At 44.3% G+C, this 15,435-nt stretch overlaps 7 protein-coding genes across 7 annotated transcripts; 4 read left to right on the forward strand and 3 right to left on the reverse strand.

The window, feature by feature from the left end:
* Positions 1-169: 169 nt before the first annotated feature.
* LOC111592480 (116 kDa U5 small nuclear ribonucleoprotein component) lies at positions 170-3,753 on the reverse strand. Its single transcript, XM_023304696.2, has 7 exons — positions 3,610-3,753; positions 3,330-3,444; positions 2,599-3,270; positions 2,453-2,544; positions 2,196-2,387; positions 634-2,136; positions 170-576 (listed from the first exon to the last, which is right to left on the reverse strand). Exons 2-7 carry the CDS (start codon positions 3,441-3,443, stop codon positions 219-221), a joined length of 2,931 nt encoding a protein of 976 aa, XP_023160464.1. The 5' UTR covers position 3,444; positions 3,610-3,753; the 3' UTR covers positions 170-218.
* Positions 3,754-3,970: 217 nt separating this feature from the next.
* LOC111592483 (location of vulva defective 1) lies at positions 3,971-5,401 on the forward strand. Its single transcript, XM_023304699.2, has one exon. The coding sequence runs from the start codon at positions 4,038-4,040 to the stop codon at positions 5,376-5,378; it is 1,341 nt and encodes a 446-aa protein (XP_023160467.2). The 5' UTR covers positions 3,971-4,037; the 3' UTR covers positions 5,379-5,401.
* A 171-nt stretch (positions 5,402-5,572) lies between these two features.
* Positions 5,573-6,160, forward strand: LOC111592485 (28S ribosomal protein S18c, mitochondrial). Its single transcript, XM_023304705.2, has 2 exons — positions 5,573-5,670; positions 5,726-6,160. Exons 1-2 carry the CDS (start codon positions 5,637-5,639, stop codon positions 6,133-6,135), a joined length of 444 nt encoding a protein of 147 aa, XP_023160473.2. The 5' UTR covers positions 5,573-5,636; the 3' UTR covers positions 6,136-6,160.
* On the reverse strand, positions 6,152-6,810 carry LOC111592484. The gene has a single exon (XM_023304704.2). It carries the CDS (start codon positions 6,724-6,726, stop codon positions 6,202-6,204), a length of 525 nt encoding a protein of 174 aa, XP_023160472.2. The 5' UTR covers positions 6,727-6,810; the 3' UTR covers positions 6,152-6,201.
* Positions 6,811-6,963: 153 nt separating this feature from the next.
* Positions 6,964-9,375, reverse strand: LOC111592464 (RING finger protein 37). The gene is made up of 2 exons (XM_023304665.2): positions 8,285-9,375; positions 6,964-8,200 (listed from the first exon to the last, which is right to left on the reverse strand). The coding sequence occupies exons 1-2, from the start codon at positions 8,996-8,998 to the stop codon at positions 7,439-7,441; spliced, it is 1,476 nt and encodes a 491-aa protein (XP_023160433.1). The 5' UTR covers positions 8,999-9,375; the 3' UTR covers positions 6,964-7,438.
* Positions 9,376-10,069: 694 nt separating this feature from the next.
* On the forward strand, positions 10,070-12,354 carry LOC111592465 (sphingomyelin phosphodiesterase). The gene is made up of 4 exons (XM_023304666.2): positions 10,070-11,095; positions 11,152-11,869; positions 11,930-12,079; positions 12,146-12,354. Exons 1-4 carry the CDS (start codon positions 10,074-10,076, stop codon positions 12,248-12,250), a joined length of 1,995 nt encoding a protein of 664 aa, XP_023160434.2. The 5' UTR covers positions 10,070-10,073; the 3' UTR covers positions 12,251-12,354.
* A 625-nt stretch (positions 12,355-12,979) lies between these two features.
* On the forward strand, positions 12,980-15,409 carry LOC111592476 (sphingomyelin phosphodiesterase). Its single transcript, XM_023304692.2, has 4 exons — positions 12,980-13,123; positions 13,234-14,128; positions 14,195-15,062; positions 15,133-15,409. The coding sequence occupies exons 1-4, from the start codon at positions 12,994-12,996 to the stop codon at positions 15,235-15,237; spliced, it is 1,998 nt and encodes a 665-aa protein (XP_023160460.2). The 5' UTR covers positions 12,980-12,993; the 3' UTR covers positions 15,238-15,409.
* Positions 15,410-15,435: the final 26 nt, after the last annotated feature.

A 15,435-nucleotide genomic window follows, 5' to 3' on the forward strand; every position in this document is an offset into this window, starting at 1 on the left:
TCACGAAAGAATATGATTCATATACAGGAATTTTATAGAAATAAATTTTTGACTTCTCATATTCCTTATATGTGGACGACTAAGTATCAGAGTCAACCTTCGGTAAAAAAACAAAAAATCTATTTTTATAGATTTAATTCTTTGAATTCATAAATGCTTCATGTTCCATTGAAAACGTTCTGCACTACGTATTTTATTGGATAGTTAAAAACCATAAATTATAATGGATAATTAAGTAGTACATCTTGTCGCGCCAGTTCCAACAACATAGGATCATCGAAGAACTTGTTAATGGATACATCCTCGGAGAGTCCCTTGCGCCTACGTGTCTTGATCATAAACTCACGAGCCAAATGAGAGGCTTGCTGTGGCTCCAACGGTCGTATGACAATACTCTTGTCCAACGGATCGCCTGGCACAATTTGCCAGTGATGGAATACAGACAGACAGAAGGCCTGGCCTTGGGTGTGCGTCCGCAGATCTGTCTCAAAACCAAAGGAATCAATGGCGGGTATAAATGCTTTGATTGTATAAATGGGTGATCCCGAAACTGGCGCATCTTGCGTTACGTGACCTCTGAAAGCATAGATTAAATGAACACGTGTGGAGCAGAACAACGTTTTAAGCTCTTACCTGCGACGCGCAAGTACAGTGTAGACCGCTGACACACAGTCCGCCGGTGCCTGCACCTCGACAAACAGGTAGGGCTCCATCAAACGGGGCGTGGCCATTAGGAAAGCTGAGTAGGCGACGCGACGTGCTGTGGGAATGATTTGACCGCCACCACGATGCAGCGCCTCATTAGCTATGACCGCGTCTAAAATTTTGAACTTAACATTGCGTATGGGTTCCTCACAGAGCGGTCCTTCGCGTGTGCCCCATTGAAAGCCTTGCACAATTGAATCCTTGACCGCAGCCAGTAAATTTTTATCAACCTCGGAAGGCAGTGTATCATCCACCAGAATGTTGGGTCCAGTGCTATCCGGCCCGAAAGCCCAAATGGAACGTGCTGCCAGCAAATCCCAATCATAGTTAACTTGAAAGAATTCGCCGATGCGCTTCTTATTCCAATTGATGCAGACAGTCTCGTTCTCGATGTCTTCGGCCAAGCCTTTCTCCAGCGGCTCTGATATCATCGTTATCTTGTTCTTCTTATTTGGCGTCTCAGCGAAACACTTCAATGAGCTGGTTTCCACAACGGTTTCACAGAATGCCACTACTGGATCGGCCACCTTTATATCGATTTCTGAGTACATCTTGCGCAGATCATGCATGACACAGTCCAAGTAGAGCTCGCCCGTGCCTAAGATAACGTGTTCGCCAGACTCCTCAACACGGGTGGAAAGCAACGGATAAGATTTATTCACTTTACGCAAGCCGTCCAACATTTTTGGCAGCTCTGAGGGATTCACCGGCTCCACTGCTATCTTAATAATGCTTTGAGTATTAAACTTAAGCGGTCGGAATATGTAAAGGTCCTCTGGAACATTGATGTCCACAATGCTGGACGTCTTTACTATGCACTGATCAATACCTTCGATGAGCACCCAATTGCCGGAGGGCACACGATTCAATTCGACTTTGTAGCGCGCCTCATAGACCCAAAGCCTACCGACTTGTAGAATCCGAGAATCTTCCTCGTCCTGTAGTGTGTAGTTCTCGCCCAGCACGCGGACCTCTTGCCCGGCATGCAGTGTACCGGACACAATGCGTGCAAGCACCTGGAAGAAAGTGCAGTCGTCGTTGGGGTACATCTTAGAGCTGTGCACCATCAGCGTGCCGTACTGATTACACGTGATCATATCACGGTAAATGTCGCCCTCTTTCGGGCCCGTATATATGTGATCCACCTTGCGCTTGGCATTCTCCAACGGTGACTTAATGTGCTCCACGCACATATCCACAAAACCACTGCAATCACCCATAAAACGATTGCAGACCACGCGTAGCAATGGCCTTATGTTGGACTTCATTTCATCCTTTGACACGCGCACATGCAGCTCCGACAAAGTGTCCGACAGCGTAGTGTCTACGTCTCCCACCACTTGCGCAATCAATTTATACATAGGCTCAAGTATAAATTCAACAAAACTGCGCTGTGCCGAGTTATGTGGCGGCTTTTTGGTGAACTTTCGCCTGTTGACGTTTAAGAATTAAATTATAAACTCTTAGAAAGCATTTAAATCCACACTTACGATTTGCTATGGAAGTACATATCGCCCCATAGGCGTTTAGCAAATTCATTGTGATTGACGCCTTCATACGTATCCGCATAGAGCTTGGCAAAGGACTTTAGGGTGAAGCAAAAGCCGTACAAAGAGCTTGCGAAGCACACGTTACCTAGTACCGGTGATACCATCAGATTATCATCCGCGCTGCCGTAGGTGCTATCAGGAGTAATACAAATAATCATTTAAAACGATTATCTACAAGAAACAATCCATCTACAAACCTTAATAAGCTGTTGACTTCCTCGACAATGTGCTTTAACTTAAAGTAAGCGTCTTGAGGTGGCAACTTGAGCTCCAAAATCAAGCGATCGATCTTAAATGGAAAATAAAGTTCAAATTATATTCTTACGGCAGTCAATATACGCACCTTGTTGATGCAAACAGTGATAGCTAGCCGCTCCTGAACAGCATGCTTGAGCAGTCGTTCGGTGTTGAGCATCACTCCTTCGGAAGCATCAATAAAAAGCACTACGCCGTCACTCATCCGCATTGCAGCGGTTGCCTCATCCGAGAAATTAACATGACCGGGCGTGTCGAAGATGTTTAGCAAGTAGCTCTTCTGTTTGACATCCTGCAATACAAGCGTAACCGGCGTGGCCTTGATGCTGCAACCGCGCTCCTGTTCCGTAAATAGCGTATCGGTATAGCGCAGCGAGCGTTCCTCCATGTTCTCAAACTGCGGGTGCGTTTGACGTATTAGACAATCTACAAATGTGGTCTTGCCATGATGCAAGTGACCGATAAGCGCAACGTTTCGAATCAATGGCGGCGTGTCCATCAAATCAGCCATGAATTCCATATCATAAGTAGTTTCAGGCAGATCCTGTTCCTTAATCTGGAATTTCAGCTTTTTCACGGGCTCTATGAGCGGCTTATCCAACGGTTGTGCATCTTCCTCCTGCACAATCGTCTCCACATCCGGCCCATACACCTCAACGGCCGATGGATAGTAACGTTTATCCTCATGTAGCACAACTGCCGTTACTTCCTTATCTTCATCATCTTGCGGTTCTGCTTCGTCCTCGTCCATGGCATCTTCCTTTAAAATGATATATATATATATAAGCAATTGAATGATTTGGATATTTAGGTACTTACATCTTGGTCGTCTTGCACATCGGGCTGACCATAAATACTCTGGTCATCATCCTCATCACTGTCCAAGTCAGGTCCTATATAGTTGCCAAACTCATCATACAAATCGGAATCCATGCTGCAATTGTACACAAATTAATTGAATATTGTGTTTATCCACCCCAATGGACGCGCAGAATTGTTTAAAAAAAAACGCGGGTCACCCTAATGAGAATTTGCCAAACGTTTACTCGGCAAAGCCGGCACCGTCGAACAAGCTCAATTAGGTGAACCAACTGCTTACCTCGATTACAATTTAGTTTTTTACCACGTTTCAACAGTATGAAGCGAATTTACAATAAGGTATATTTGTTATTTGTTATACTATAAATATTTCCAACAGAAAACGCGGAATACGATGCACGCCAGTCTTCTTCTTTCAAATTAAGCAAACAGCTGGCTGGTAACAGTGTGACCATATGATAAAGTGTTATATAGTTGCCAACCACACCTAATAATTACTTAAGCCAGCCCTGGCGGGAAAAAATATTTGAATGCCTCCTCTCTGAATTTTTTGCAGCCGTCCAGATGATAATTAGTCTGGCTATCCCTTAACAGGTAAAGGAAACTTGTTGCACGATAGACCTCAGGTAGGCAAATAAAGATTTCAACGTAGCGACAGTTTGTTAAGGTAATTAGTCAACCGCGCATTTTCCCGTCAAGCACATCAAAATGAATGTGTGGTTAGTTTTTCTGCCAGTTCTATATTCGATTTCCATTATTACTGGAAACGTTTTAGTTTCTGAAAAAGGAGCTTCTCTTACAAATAGCATTGCTACCCGCGAAGCCCTATTTCTCTTGTCAAAATACTACGCTAGCATTCACAAGCCGTATAATGTAAAGAAATATGTGCCATATAAGCCATCAAACAACTCAAATACAGTGCAAATTCCGCCAACATTATTATTACCGGCAGTGCCAGAGCCGACAACTCCATTTCCCGCAAATAACGTCGATTGGGACAATACTAACGCAGAAAATTATATTGAAGAAACTAGCGATATATCCATTTATTCGACAACTGAAACATCCACGAGCACCACAGAAATCCCCGAGATATCCACGTCATTGCTATCCATAATTGGAACCACACCAGGCTTTGAAACAACCACCTCATATTACTATGATACCTTAGTCCCGAGCACGGAAGAGGACTATTCAAATAGTTCTACAACCGATGGAAACCTAACATACGAGGTTGCCATAACACCAACTTCCTTGGCACCTGAGCCTGAAACAACAACCGAGACCAGCTCAACATCATTTATAGATACTAGCACGGAAAACACCTTTACTATAGAATCAACATCAGCCCAGCCAGCATCAACAATGGAAGTGGAAAATATGAAAAGTCAATTGAATGGACTTACCTCAGATTCACCGACAAATGTTGAAATCACCACAAATATAAACTTTGTGCTGCCAGCAACATTGTCTCAGCCAGATTTGAATTCAACAACCGAAGTTCCCATTTCCACAACTCAAGAGCCACAAACAACAACGTCAGTTGAACAAGAAACTACCACAGACAAGGATGGTACCACAACCCAATTTCCTACATCCACGACTGAATCAGCGACCCAAACTTCAACCGAATTGCCAGATACAAGCACGTCTCTACCATTCTTTACAACGGAGCCAGCATTAACTACATCATCTCAGACCGATTTGCCAGATACCACCACACAATTAGCTTTAACAGCTGAATCACCACTGGCTGCATCTTCCCTTATCGAAACAACAACCGATGTACAAGATACAACCACGAATCTAGCCGTTACATCCACAATGGAAACAGCATCATCAGAAAGTACGACAACTGAAATACCATTTATCCCTACCAAGAGTTTTACAATTGAAACTACTACCGAAACGGTTGTTATCGAGGAAACAACGACTGTAGAGACAACGACTACTGCTATAAAAAATGCTGTACTTGTGGAAGAAATAATTCAACCTAAGCCCAGAAAGTTCACTTATTCTTCAGATGTAATGCCCGAGACAGATTGGTAGTAAAAATAAAAAATTCATGTGTAAATAAGATTGTTTTATTTGAAACAAATACAAAGTAAATAGTTTACTTTCTATCTATACATAAGTTTAATATTCACAATTCAATTCAATATATATTCAATATCTGAGCGTTGCGCAGTACAATAAAAGGTTGCCAGACTGTTGACTTAAATATACCAGGGCGGACATATCATAAAAGTAAACAGCTGCGAACGACAACATGCTCACTTTTATGCCTTATGTTCATCGCAGCTGAAGATGTTTAAGTTAACAAAGCTTGTAGCTCGAAATGGTAAATTACATTCTAATAAATTATAAAATATTTTTAAGAGTGTTGTTCCCTGTAGCTAATGTGGGCAATTTGCTGGCCACGCGCCACCTATTACCTCGCTCGTTCGCCAGTGCACCAGCTCTGAATGAGAAGGAAATCACAGCAACATCACAGCAGGCCGATGAACCGATTGATATACCGAACCCCTTTGAAAAAGACCCACAGCAGTGTATATTGTGTAAGCACAACATAACACCTCACTATAAGAACGTGAAGCTTCTGTCGCAGTTCCAATCGTCCTACACGGGCCGCATTTACGGACGCCATATAACCGGGTTATGCAAGCAAAAGCAGGAGGAAGTGGAGAAAGCGATTTTACGAGCCCAGCACTGCCTGCTAATGCCGGGCTACCACAAGGACTTGGAATTCCTTCAAGATCCCAAGCTCTTTGATCCTGAAAAGCCTGTACGGCCACATAAATATTAAACGTTTTTTCGTTTTGTTTTGTTTGCCGAAATAAATTTTAATACTAATTTTATGTAATTTTTTATATCAGTCTTCATCTAAGTATTTAAGCATTTCTAAAGGTATGCCCAATTGGGCGAGCAACGTTTGTTTAGTAACTCCAGGCTGAACCAACTTCTGTAAATCATCCATTGCAGCAATGAAGCCATTTCTCCATGTATCTATATCGGATTCGAGTTCAATTATTTGACGCTCTCTCCAATTGCTAAGGTCTGGCTTTATAGTTTCGTCAGACGACTTGTGTTCTTGTGTCTTAGGCGTGTCTTCAAGCTTCTCAGTAATGGCAAATTCCAGTCTCTTCTTAGTAAGATCCTTGCGCTTGCGTGCCAAGCCAGGACGTCGACAAATTGTTGAGTTTGCCTTCACATTCAGTGGCAGCGCACGTGGGGTTTCAACAGCACCAGAGTATTTGTCTTTATTATCTTGCGATTGTGGTGTTGCTGTCTGCTGTATTATTTGTTGACGAAGCCCAGGCGTCGTGTGAGCCTTTCTAACTAGTCTTAAACCCAAACGACGCCTCGGCTGTGGCGTAGCATCAGCCGTTCCATCCATTCAGATGCATTAAATTTATTTCACACAGCTCTGTTAGATTTTTAAGTAGCGTTGCCAGACAAACGAATTATTAGGCTGCTTAACATACAATTGCAAATACACACATATGCAAGTGTATGCTTGTATAGCGTCTTAAAATTCAAATAGATTTGAATAATAGTTGCCTTAAGTCATCGATAAAACTGTTTGGTTTGTAATTAAATAAACTTAATTTTGTATTTTTTTTTAAACTTTATTTAATTTATGAATATATAAACTTCGCGCTTGATCTCGTCCTTCCAATTATGGGTTGTATAAAGTCTACAAAAATTATGCGCGCTTTATCTGCTCTATGATTATACATATACTATATAATGTAAGTTTAATCGCATTGCCGACTAAGTGTGACCTGATACTGATAAGTGGGAATGAGCATCCATTCCGCCATTCCAAGTGTATTTTGGCTTCGAATAAAAAATCTCAGCACTTGCTAAAATCGACGCTGATATGGTTATAAATTATTCTAAGACCTATTTTTACGAACTTACGAACTTAATAATCAAAAAAGAGAAGACAAAAATTAAAAAAAAAGAAGGAAAATGAAAACCAAAACGCCAAATGCGTTGGTTCGTTGGTATCTGAAAATTGAAGATTGGCAACAAAAAATCCTATACACGAACCTAAATATATTGAAGCACTAGAATACGAGACTATGCTGTAAAGGTAGGCACGACTACGGCAGCTTGTGGTAGCGCTCCACGTCAGCGCCCTGAAAAGACATCTTGCAAACACACTGCTGCGCTGTGGAGAGGATGACGAGGCATTCGCGGCAAACCAAGTGCCGACAGGTGCGTATCTCGTAGGCAAACTGGCCACTGCGGCAGTTAATACAGCTTGGTTGCAAGGGCATGCTCACTTGGGTGAAGCGGGTGATCTTTTGCAGAGCCTGTTGCAAGGCTTGGTCAATGGAAGACGTTGTGCCTGTAGCTGATGAGGTCGTTGGTGATTGATTGGCGCTGCTGGCGGTAACAGTAGCACTGACTCCATATGCTGAGTAGCTGTGTCGCGCACGTTTAGCAACCGGGGGCGAAATTGGAGAAAGGGAACCTGAGAATGCCGATGTGGCTGTGGCAGTGACTGTTGACTTGGTCTTGCGTTGCTGGTGCTTGTAAACGCCACTTAATGTGGAGTATGTGCCTACGCTCATACTGCCCGGCAGGCACATATGGCTAGCAAACTGAGATGCATGGCGACGACGCATACGTGAGCTGCCCAGTGAACGAGGCACAGACTTGAAGTGCTCTGAGTGCTCCATTAGAAACTTTTCGATACGCGCCTTAAGCGCCAGGTTTAATATTGCTTTACGTTGTGAGGTATATTCAAGTCCCGTGAACGGATCGGAAGGCAGGCGACCCCACTTGGCCTCCTCCTCCGAGTGCTTATCTATGGTGGATTGATCGACAACTTTACCAGATGGCAACACCGTAGGAAATATCTACAAAAAAGAAATCCACAGTAAGAGAGGCCAGAATGGGAGAATGTAAGTTAGAGCTACTATAGAAAGATAAAAACTACGCACCATTAATTCCCAGGTTATGGAATCAAGAAACTCCTCTGGTATTTCCAGCATCGACTGTTCGCGTAGTTCCGGAATGTGACGCGAAGGCGAACGTTGGCCTGCCTGCTGCTGCTGCGCTTGGTCCCTGAGGCCATACGGATCACTTATTTCGCTCCATATAGTTTTCATTAGCTCACGATCAGCTTTATCTAGGCTGCGAGCCGGCAGACCCCACATTTGTATCTTGCGGAGTACCGGCGGACAGCGTTCTGTAGCACGAATCACAATCTTGACGCTGTTCGTTGCGGCCAATATCTTGTGGGCCGTCTTGAAGAAGAACACCTTTTCGCTGTGCTGTTGCGAAGCGGCGGCACTGCTACGCGAATTATAATCGCTTTGATAGCAAAACGTTACCGAATCCATACCCTTGGGAAGGTCACGGACATAGGCCACACGCTCCCATATGCCGTCATATTTTCCATGTACCTCGAAGCCAGTGGAGCGCAAAGCCCCAGAGCTGGGCCACAGCTTAATTACCTTCAGATCGATGGCCTTGGGAAAGTCAAAGACAATCTCAACTGGCGGTTTGCATACAGCAAAGCACATAAACCCTCGCTCCATGTGCTCCTCATTGTCTGATATGAGGTTTGCAGCTGTGTATCCATCCTCGCAGACGGCATCGCATTCCACAGAGGGCTTAAGTTTCGGATTAAGAAAGTTTATTAGACTGCTCATTGAATGCCTGTGTGTATGTGTCCGTTCTCTTCTTTGCTCAGTTATTGGTCACGCGGCGTTGCCGTTGCGTCTGTTTTGCCCCACCTGCTCAGATTTTTTTCTGCTAATTCGCACAGAAAATGGCGTCACTGGCTCCTGTGTTTGCTATCGTCGCATACAATTACTCACGCCTCTCATGCACGCACACAGCTACAACCACATACGCAGCAATGCGTATAAAATATTTTCGTCTTCTTAATGAATCTATTATTTTTCCTGGTTTTCTTATAATTTTCCAATGATCCTTGTCTTAAATAATCTGGTCTTTTTTCTCTCGTGTTTTAATGGCTAATAACTCAGCTGTTTAGAATTATGATGCCAGCTGCCCTCCGGTAGGGTTGCCATGCATGCATGCACAAAGCAATGCTCAGTGGATTTGGTATTTTAATTATACAGTGCTATTAAAGGCCTAAACTGTATTAATCTGTGTTTTATTAATCATATATATTTATGCCTGTATAAATGTATTCTTCGTTCTTGGGCTTATGACGAATTTTGTGGTTGCATTAGAGTAAATAATTCTTTAAATGTTTGTCAATACACGATACTGCAATTAAGGTCGGTCTTGTCGATTTTTTGTATTAGTTCACAATGGCAACAAAGCGATAACTATAAAAAATCACAATCGATATTGGCGCGTGTTTGTTTTTTCAAAAAGGTCTTCGTCAAAATAAATTTATTTTTATGGCTAAAGCACAAAAATACAATGGAATGCACAAGTATGATTAATATATTAATCATATGTCACTCATTATTATTATCGGCTATAAATTATGTACTGGAAAATAATCTAAGAAATGTTTAAGTGCTTACTGTTATTATTCTAAATCGGTTTTAGATACAGAATAAAACTGCAGTTAGTCCAAGTGATTAGCCCCATTTTTGAAAATGTGTTGATTAAGTCTTATCAAACATGTGGGAGTAAAATATCGAAGTGAATGGGGACGTACATAAGCGATAAGGTGACGTTAATGGCCTTTCAAAACCTATAAATTGGTGCGCAGGTGGGCAGCCTTTTCAGTATGCCATGAATGTCATGAAGTGTTTGATTGTGTTACTGTGTGGCCTTATAGCTGCATCAGCGGTTAACCTGCCAGGAATCCCGGTAGAGTTCAACTTGGAGGATAAGGTGCTTTCGGCCATCTCTGATGATGTAGCTGGACGTTTGGAGCAAGAGTATTATACTTTTTTGAAGACAGGAGTAGAAACTCCAGCGTTTCAAAAACTAACACATCAACTGGCTAAGGCACATACCAAAAAGGATATATTTACCAAAAATCTACCCGACTTGGAGACGCGCGATAGCTTTGTGGTTTGCACACTATGTCGCTCTGTTGTTAACGTTCTAATTCGTTCCGTCCGCGAAGAAGGCGGTGAATTGACTGGCGACAACAAAGCTGCCATCATGAAGAAAATTGCGATGGACGTGTGCCGCCGCATGGAGCTCCAAACGGAGGAGGTGTGCGAGGGTCTGATCGACTCCAATCTACCAACTGTGGAGTACATAATGCGCAATTCAGAAATCGATTCGCAAACCTTTTGCTCCCTCTTCATGGAGGTTAGCTTCTGCAACACGGGCAAAAACCCAGCCTACAACTGGACATTGACTGTGAATGACAATGGTGTTGAACTAAATGGCCCCAAAACGGATACACCGTCTCACAGCGCCAATGACATCAAAATATGCCAGTTCAGTGATATACATCACGATCCGCTGTATGAGCCGGGAAGTCTTGCCGCCTGTGCTGAGCCGATGTGTTGCCAACGTGGGAAGAACACCACAGAGGGCACCAGCGATGCTGCAGGATACTGGGGCGATTATCGTGATTGCGATTTACCCTGGCATTCATTTGAGTCGGCGCTTGATCACGCAGCCAAAACTGTGGAGTGCAAGTATATCTATCAGACGGGCGATGTAGTTGATCACATGGTCTGGGGAACATCTGTGAAGAAGAATACTGAAGTGCTAAGCAAGGTTGCCAATCAGTTTACCAAAGTGTTTCCCAAAACACAAGTCTATCCCTGCATTGGCAACCATGAGCCACATCCACTCAATCTGTAAGTAAGAAATTAAATCGCTTATTTTTTTATTTTAATCGTCGATTTTCGTGCAGCTTCAGTCCGGAAGGAGTGCCGGATGAGGTCAATACCAAGTGGCTGTACGAGCACTTGTACAACGACTGGTCCAAGTGGCTTCCAGCAGAGACCAAGGAGACTATTTTGAAGGGTGGTTACTATACAGTCTCGCCAGAGAAGGGTTTCCGCATCATTGCGTTGAATGGCAATGATTGCTACACGGACAACTTCTGGCTCTACCACAGCGGCAATGACAAGATCCCTCAGCTACAGTGGTTCCACGACACACTGCTGGCCGCCGAAGCTGCCGGTGAACATGTGCATGTCCTGAACCACATACCCTCAGGCTCCGGCACTTGTTGGTCGGTGTGGGCTAGAGAGTATAACCGCTGTATTACCCGTTTCCACAAAACAATCAGTGGCATATTCAATGGCCACTCGCACAAGGATGAGCTGAATGTGCACTATTCGGAGGAAGGCCACGCTACAGCGGTTTCTTGGAATGGTGGTGCCTTGACCACATACAGCAACAAGAATCCCAATTACAGGGTATACTCTGTGAATGCCGAGACTTACGATGTTACCAACCATCAGACCTACATTTACGAGTTGAATGAAGCTAACAAGAAGCCTAATGAGCAGCCCAATTGGTTCCTAGAGTATGAGTTCACCAAGGAGTTCACTGAAGATCTGAGTCCCGCCGGCATTGACAAATTGCTGGATGAATTCGCTGAGAAGCCGGATCTGATGCGCAAGGTTGGTTACATCTATTAATTGTGTATATTATATATTGACATTATTCAACTCTCTTTGCAGTATTGGCGTTTCAGGGTAACCTCGGCAGAGCCTCAGCTGACGACCGGCTGCGATCGCAATTGCTTGGCCAGTTCACTTTGCCGTGCCGCGACCACTGTGAATAACCAGAAAGAGCGCTGCGAGGAGCTCAAAGAGCGTCTCTTTGAAGCCGTAAGTTATTGCTTCTCTTGTAAAATATCATTTAGCTAATCGTTAGGTTTCATTTGATATCTACAGTTGGACAAGGAGCCCGAAGATAAAGATGATGGGGCGGCAGTACTTAGTGTTTTGAGTATTAGCTCACTCTTGGCCTTAGCCCTGTCGATGCGAATTGGCTTCTAGGGACTTTAGCTCTAATATACTAATAATAAGTTATATAATCGCACATACCATTTTCTTAGTATCATGATAAAGTACAAAATCCAAAATATATTCACATACTCACACACACATAATCTTGTTTATTCCACTTGCCTTTGTTAATCTATTATTTTCGAGCACTTATCGACTGCCAGAGAATGTGCATGTGGGGCCTGTGTTCAGGCTCCTACTGTGGGCTAACTGATTAAGCTAAGCATCATATTGGCAAAATTAGCCAATCAAGCCATAAAATGTAGCTAAAGTCATATATTCCCAATATATTTATATGAATTTATAGTTTATTTCCAAAGTCATGGTTGGTAGCTCAAATGTTAACTGTTAAGCACGTGCGCATTGACGGCAGTCCACAGAGCCTTTGTTTTTATTTTTAGTGCTAATCAGATTGACTTATATCAGATCAAATTTGAAAATTTGAAGTGGCCAAGTCGATTAAGGGATTACACTTGTATGAGGTGCCTTTTGTATTAATTGTTTGATAGACCGAGTATACTAAGCTCTGTTCTCTTTTGACAAAAAATTGGTAGCAGTAGCTATGCTACTTGTTTATTACTTACCATAAAAATCTCTTGTACTATTGTATCAATCATGTTTTGCAGTCATAACATTTAAGCATTTGCGATAGGCCGCTTGATAAGGGTGCGTTGCCTATAAATATTCGTTGTTTGTTGTGCCGATGTCAGTCTTAGCCGTATTGCTTATCCGCAATGTACCGTCAGCGGAGTCTTGTGCTACTGCTGGGCGTGGCTTCCCTTCTCACCTGCGGCCAGGCTCATAGTCTGCCAGGTGTGCCGAGTAGTTTCAGCACTGATGAGCGTCTGACGGCTGCCATTTCAGGTGCGCATTTAATTGATTTGCGTTAAACATCTACTTATCGCGTCAAGTTGATACGTTCAAGTGCAGCAGCTGAAAATCAAGATTCTCTCTAATCGAGTTTTCATTCTCAGTCAGCGTGGCGGAAGAGATTAGCTATGAATTTATGAAGTACCTGCGGACAGGCATCGAGTCGCCTCGATTAAAGGTACTGGGCAATGAGTTGCGCACGGCCCACAGCCAGAAGGACATTTTCACTCAGCCCCTGGTCGATCTAAGTGCAGTCGATCAGTATTTCACATGCACCATGTGCCGCGCCACGGTCAACGTAATTGGCCGCACCTTTACGGGCCCCAATGGCGAGCTGACTGGACCCAATCGCGATCAGAATGCCAAGAAGACATTGCTGAGCATTTGCGACTACTTCAACATTCAAACGCAGGAGGTATGCTCCGGTCTATTCGATCTGAACTGGCCGATTCTCGATTTCATCTTCAACGAGACGATCGCCGAGTCGCAAAGCATTTGCAGCATGCTGCCCATTAAAATATGCCAGCTGCAGCAGCCGGAGTTTAACCTAAAAGTAAACATTGTTGGTGATACGCCCACCGAATCCAATACCGAAGTGCCGGAAGGCGGCGATAATAATTATCATGTTCTGCATCTAACCGATATCCATTACGATCCCGAGTACAAGAGCGGAGGCTTCGCGGAGTGTGCGGAGCCCATGTGCTGCCGCGACAATCTGCCAGCAGATGCCAATACAACTGGCGCCGGCTACTGGAGTGACTATCGCGACTGCGACACACCCAAGCACCTGATCGTGAATGCCCTCGAGCAAATAAAGAAGGAGCACGTGCTGGATTGGATCTACCACACGGGCGATGTGCCCCCACACAATGTGTGGTCCACCACGCGGCAGGGAAACATGGATATGCTCACGGAGATCGATCAACTGCTCGCAGAACACTTTCCCAAGATTCCAGTTTATCCCTGTCTGGGCAACCATGAGCCGCATCCAGCGAATGTGTAAGTAACAAGCCAAAGTCTACTCCCCACCAGTTCTACTATGGGATGTTAATCTCTTCCGCTCAGATTTGGCAACGATGAGATACCTGCCTCCCTAAGAGTTGACTGGCTGTATGAGCATGTGTGGAGCCTGTGGTCCAAGTGGCTGCCCAAAGAAGCTGAGACTACCGTACGTCGCGGAGGCTACTACACGCTTCGCCTCAGAGAGGGACAGCGCATCGTTGCGCTCAACAGCATGGATTGCTATCTGTATAACTGGTGGATTTTCTACAACGGCTCTATTGTGCTGGAGCAGCTGCAGTGGTTCCACGACACGCTGCTCGCCGCTGAGAAAGCCGGTGAAAGGGTTCAAGTCCTGACTCACATTCCCTCTGGCGATGCCGACTGCTGGTCTGAGTGGTCCAGGGAATACAATCGTATTGTGGCTCGCTTCAGCAGAGTCATCACGGGCATCTACAATGGACACACTCACAAGGATGAGATGAATGTTCACTATACGGACACGGGCCTGGCTATGGCCGTCTCCTGGAATGGCGGCAGTCTGACCACCTACTCCTACAAGAATCCCAACTATCGCTTGTACGAGCTGCACTCGAAGACATTGCAGGTGCTGGAGCATCACACCTATACAATCAATCTCACCGAGGCCAATCTGAAGCCCAACGAGTCGCCCAGCTGGAAGAAGGAGTACGAGTTTGGAGAACAGTTTACGCGCAACACGAGCGCCGCTGGCATTGATCAACTGCTTGAGGATATGGCTAAAAAGCCAGATTTGCTCCGACTCTTCTGGCGCTACAAGATGACCGAGGCGGATCCAAAACTGGAAACCGGCTGCGATGACAGCTGCCTGAGCCGCACAATCTGCCGCATTGCCACAAGCAACTACAATGAGAAGCAGCGCTGTCGCGAGCTCCAGGCCATACTCAAGGAGAGCGTAAGTCGTCCTGGACTTGCAAGTTTTATCGCCTTTACTAACTGCTTTTTTCTGTTATCCTCTGTTTCAGCTGGAGAAGGAGAAGCGGCCACAGGACGATGGTGCAGCTGCATTAACGGCTTACAGCTTCACCAGCTTGCTGGCCCTGCTGACTGTGTTGCGCTACTTGCTTTAATTGCAATTGAACAGGCAATAACCCGAGGTCTTATCTTTGCTGGCTGCTGAATGATTATAGTTGATTATTTATAGCATATCGTTATTAATTAGTTCGATTAGCAGAGCGTCCATAAATTGCGCCATAAACCGCGGCCAATGTCTGCTGAACAAATAAAACCAATTTGTAGTTTTAACATTCAGAATCTTTGATATACAC

The sequence above is a fragment of the Drosophila hydei genome, unplaced genomic scaffold (genome assembly GCF_003285905.1).
Source record: "Drosophila hydei strain 15085-1641.00,03,60 unplaced genomic scaffold, DhydRS2 tig00000063-arrow-pilon, whole genome shotgun sequence".
Taxonomy (NCBI): domain Eukaryota; kingdom Metazoa; phylum Arthropoda; class Insecta; order Diptera; family Drosophilidae; genus Drosophila; species Drosophila hydei.

Bases quoted from the DNA above. Each gene is read 5' to 3' on its own strand.
- LOC111592480 (XM_023304696.2), bottom strand. From the start codon at position 3,443: ATGGATTCCGATTTGTATGATGAGTTTGGCAACTATATAGGACCTGAC. The intron at 3,271-3,329 runs GTAAGTACCTAA...ATCATTTTAAAG, and splicing joins ATGTGCAAGACGACCAAGAT to GAAGATGCCATGGACGAGGA. The intron at 2,545-2,598 runs GTGCGTATATTG...TTTCCATTTAAG, and splicing joins TCACTGTTTGCATCAACAAG to ATCGATCGCTTGATTTTGGA.
- LOC111592483 (XM_023304699.2), top strand. From the start codon at position 4,038: ATGAATGTGTGGTTAGTTTTTCTGCCAGTTCTATATTCGATTTCCATT.
- LOC111592485 (XM_023304705.2), top strand. From the start codon at position 5,637: ATGTTTAAGTTAACAAAGCTTGTAGCTCGAAATG. The intron at 5,671-5,725 runs GTAAATTACATT...TGTTCCCTGTAG, and splicing joins AAAGCTTGTAGCTCGAAATG to CTAATGTGGGCAATTTGCTG.
- LOC111592484 (XM_023304704.2), bottom strand. From the start codon at position 6,726: ATGGATGGAACGGCTGATGCTACGCCACAGCCGAGGCGTCGTTTGGGT.
- LOC111592464 (XM_023304665.2), bottom strand. From the start codon at position 8,998: ATGAGCAGTCTAATAAACTTTCTTAATCCGAAACTTAAGCCCTCTGTG. The intron at 8,201-8,284 runs GTGCGTAGTTTT...TCTTTTTTGTAG, and splicing joins CCATAACCTGGGAATTAATG to ATATTTCCTACGGTGTTGCC.
- LOC111592465 (XM_023304666.2), top strand. From the start codon at position 10,074: ATGAAGTGTTTGATTGTGTTACTGTGTGGCCTTATAGCTGCATCAGCG. The intron at 11,870-11,929 runs GTTGGTTACATC...CTCTCTTTGCAG, and splicing joins AGCCGGATCTGATGCGCAAG to TATTGGCGTTTCAGGGTAAC. The intron at 12,080-12,145 runs GTAAGTTATTGC...TGATATCTACAG, and splicing joins AAGAGCGTCTCTTTGAAGCC to TTGGACAAGGAGCCCGAAGA.
- LOC111592476 (XM_023304692.2), top strand. From the start codon at position 12,994: ATGTACCGTCAGCGGAGTCTTGTGCTACTGCTGGGCGTGGCTTCCCTT. The intron at 13,124-13,233 runs GTGCGCATTTAA...TTTCATTCTCAG, and splicing joins TCTGACGGCTGCCATTTCAG to TCAGCGTGGCGGAAGAGATT. The intron at 15,063-15,132 runs GTAAGTCGTCCT...CCTCTGTTTCAG, and splicing joins AGGCCATACTCAAGGAGAGC to CTGGAGAAGGAGAAGCGGCC.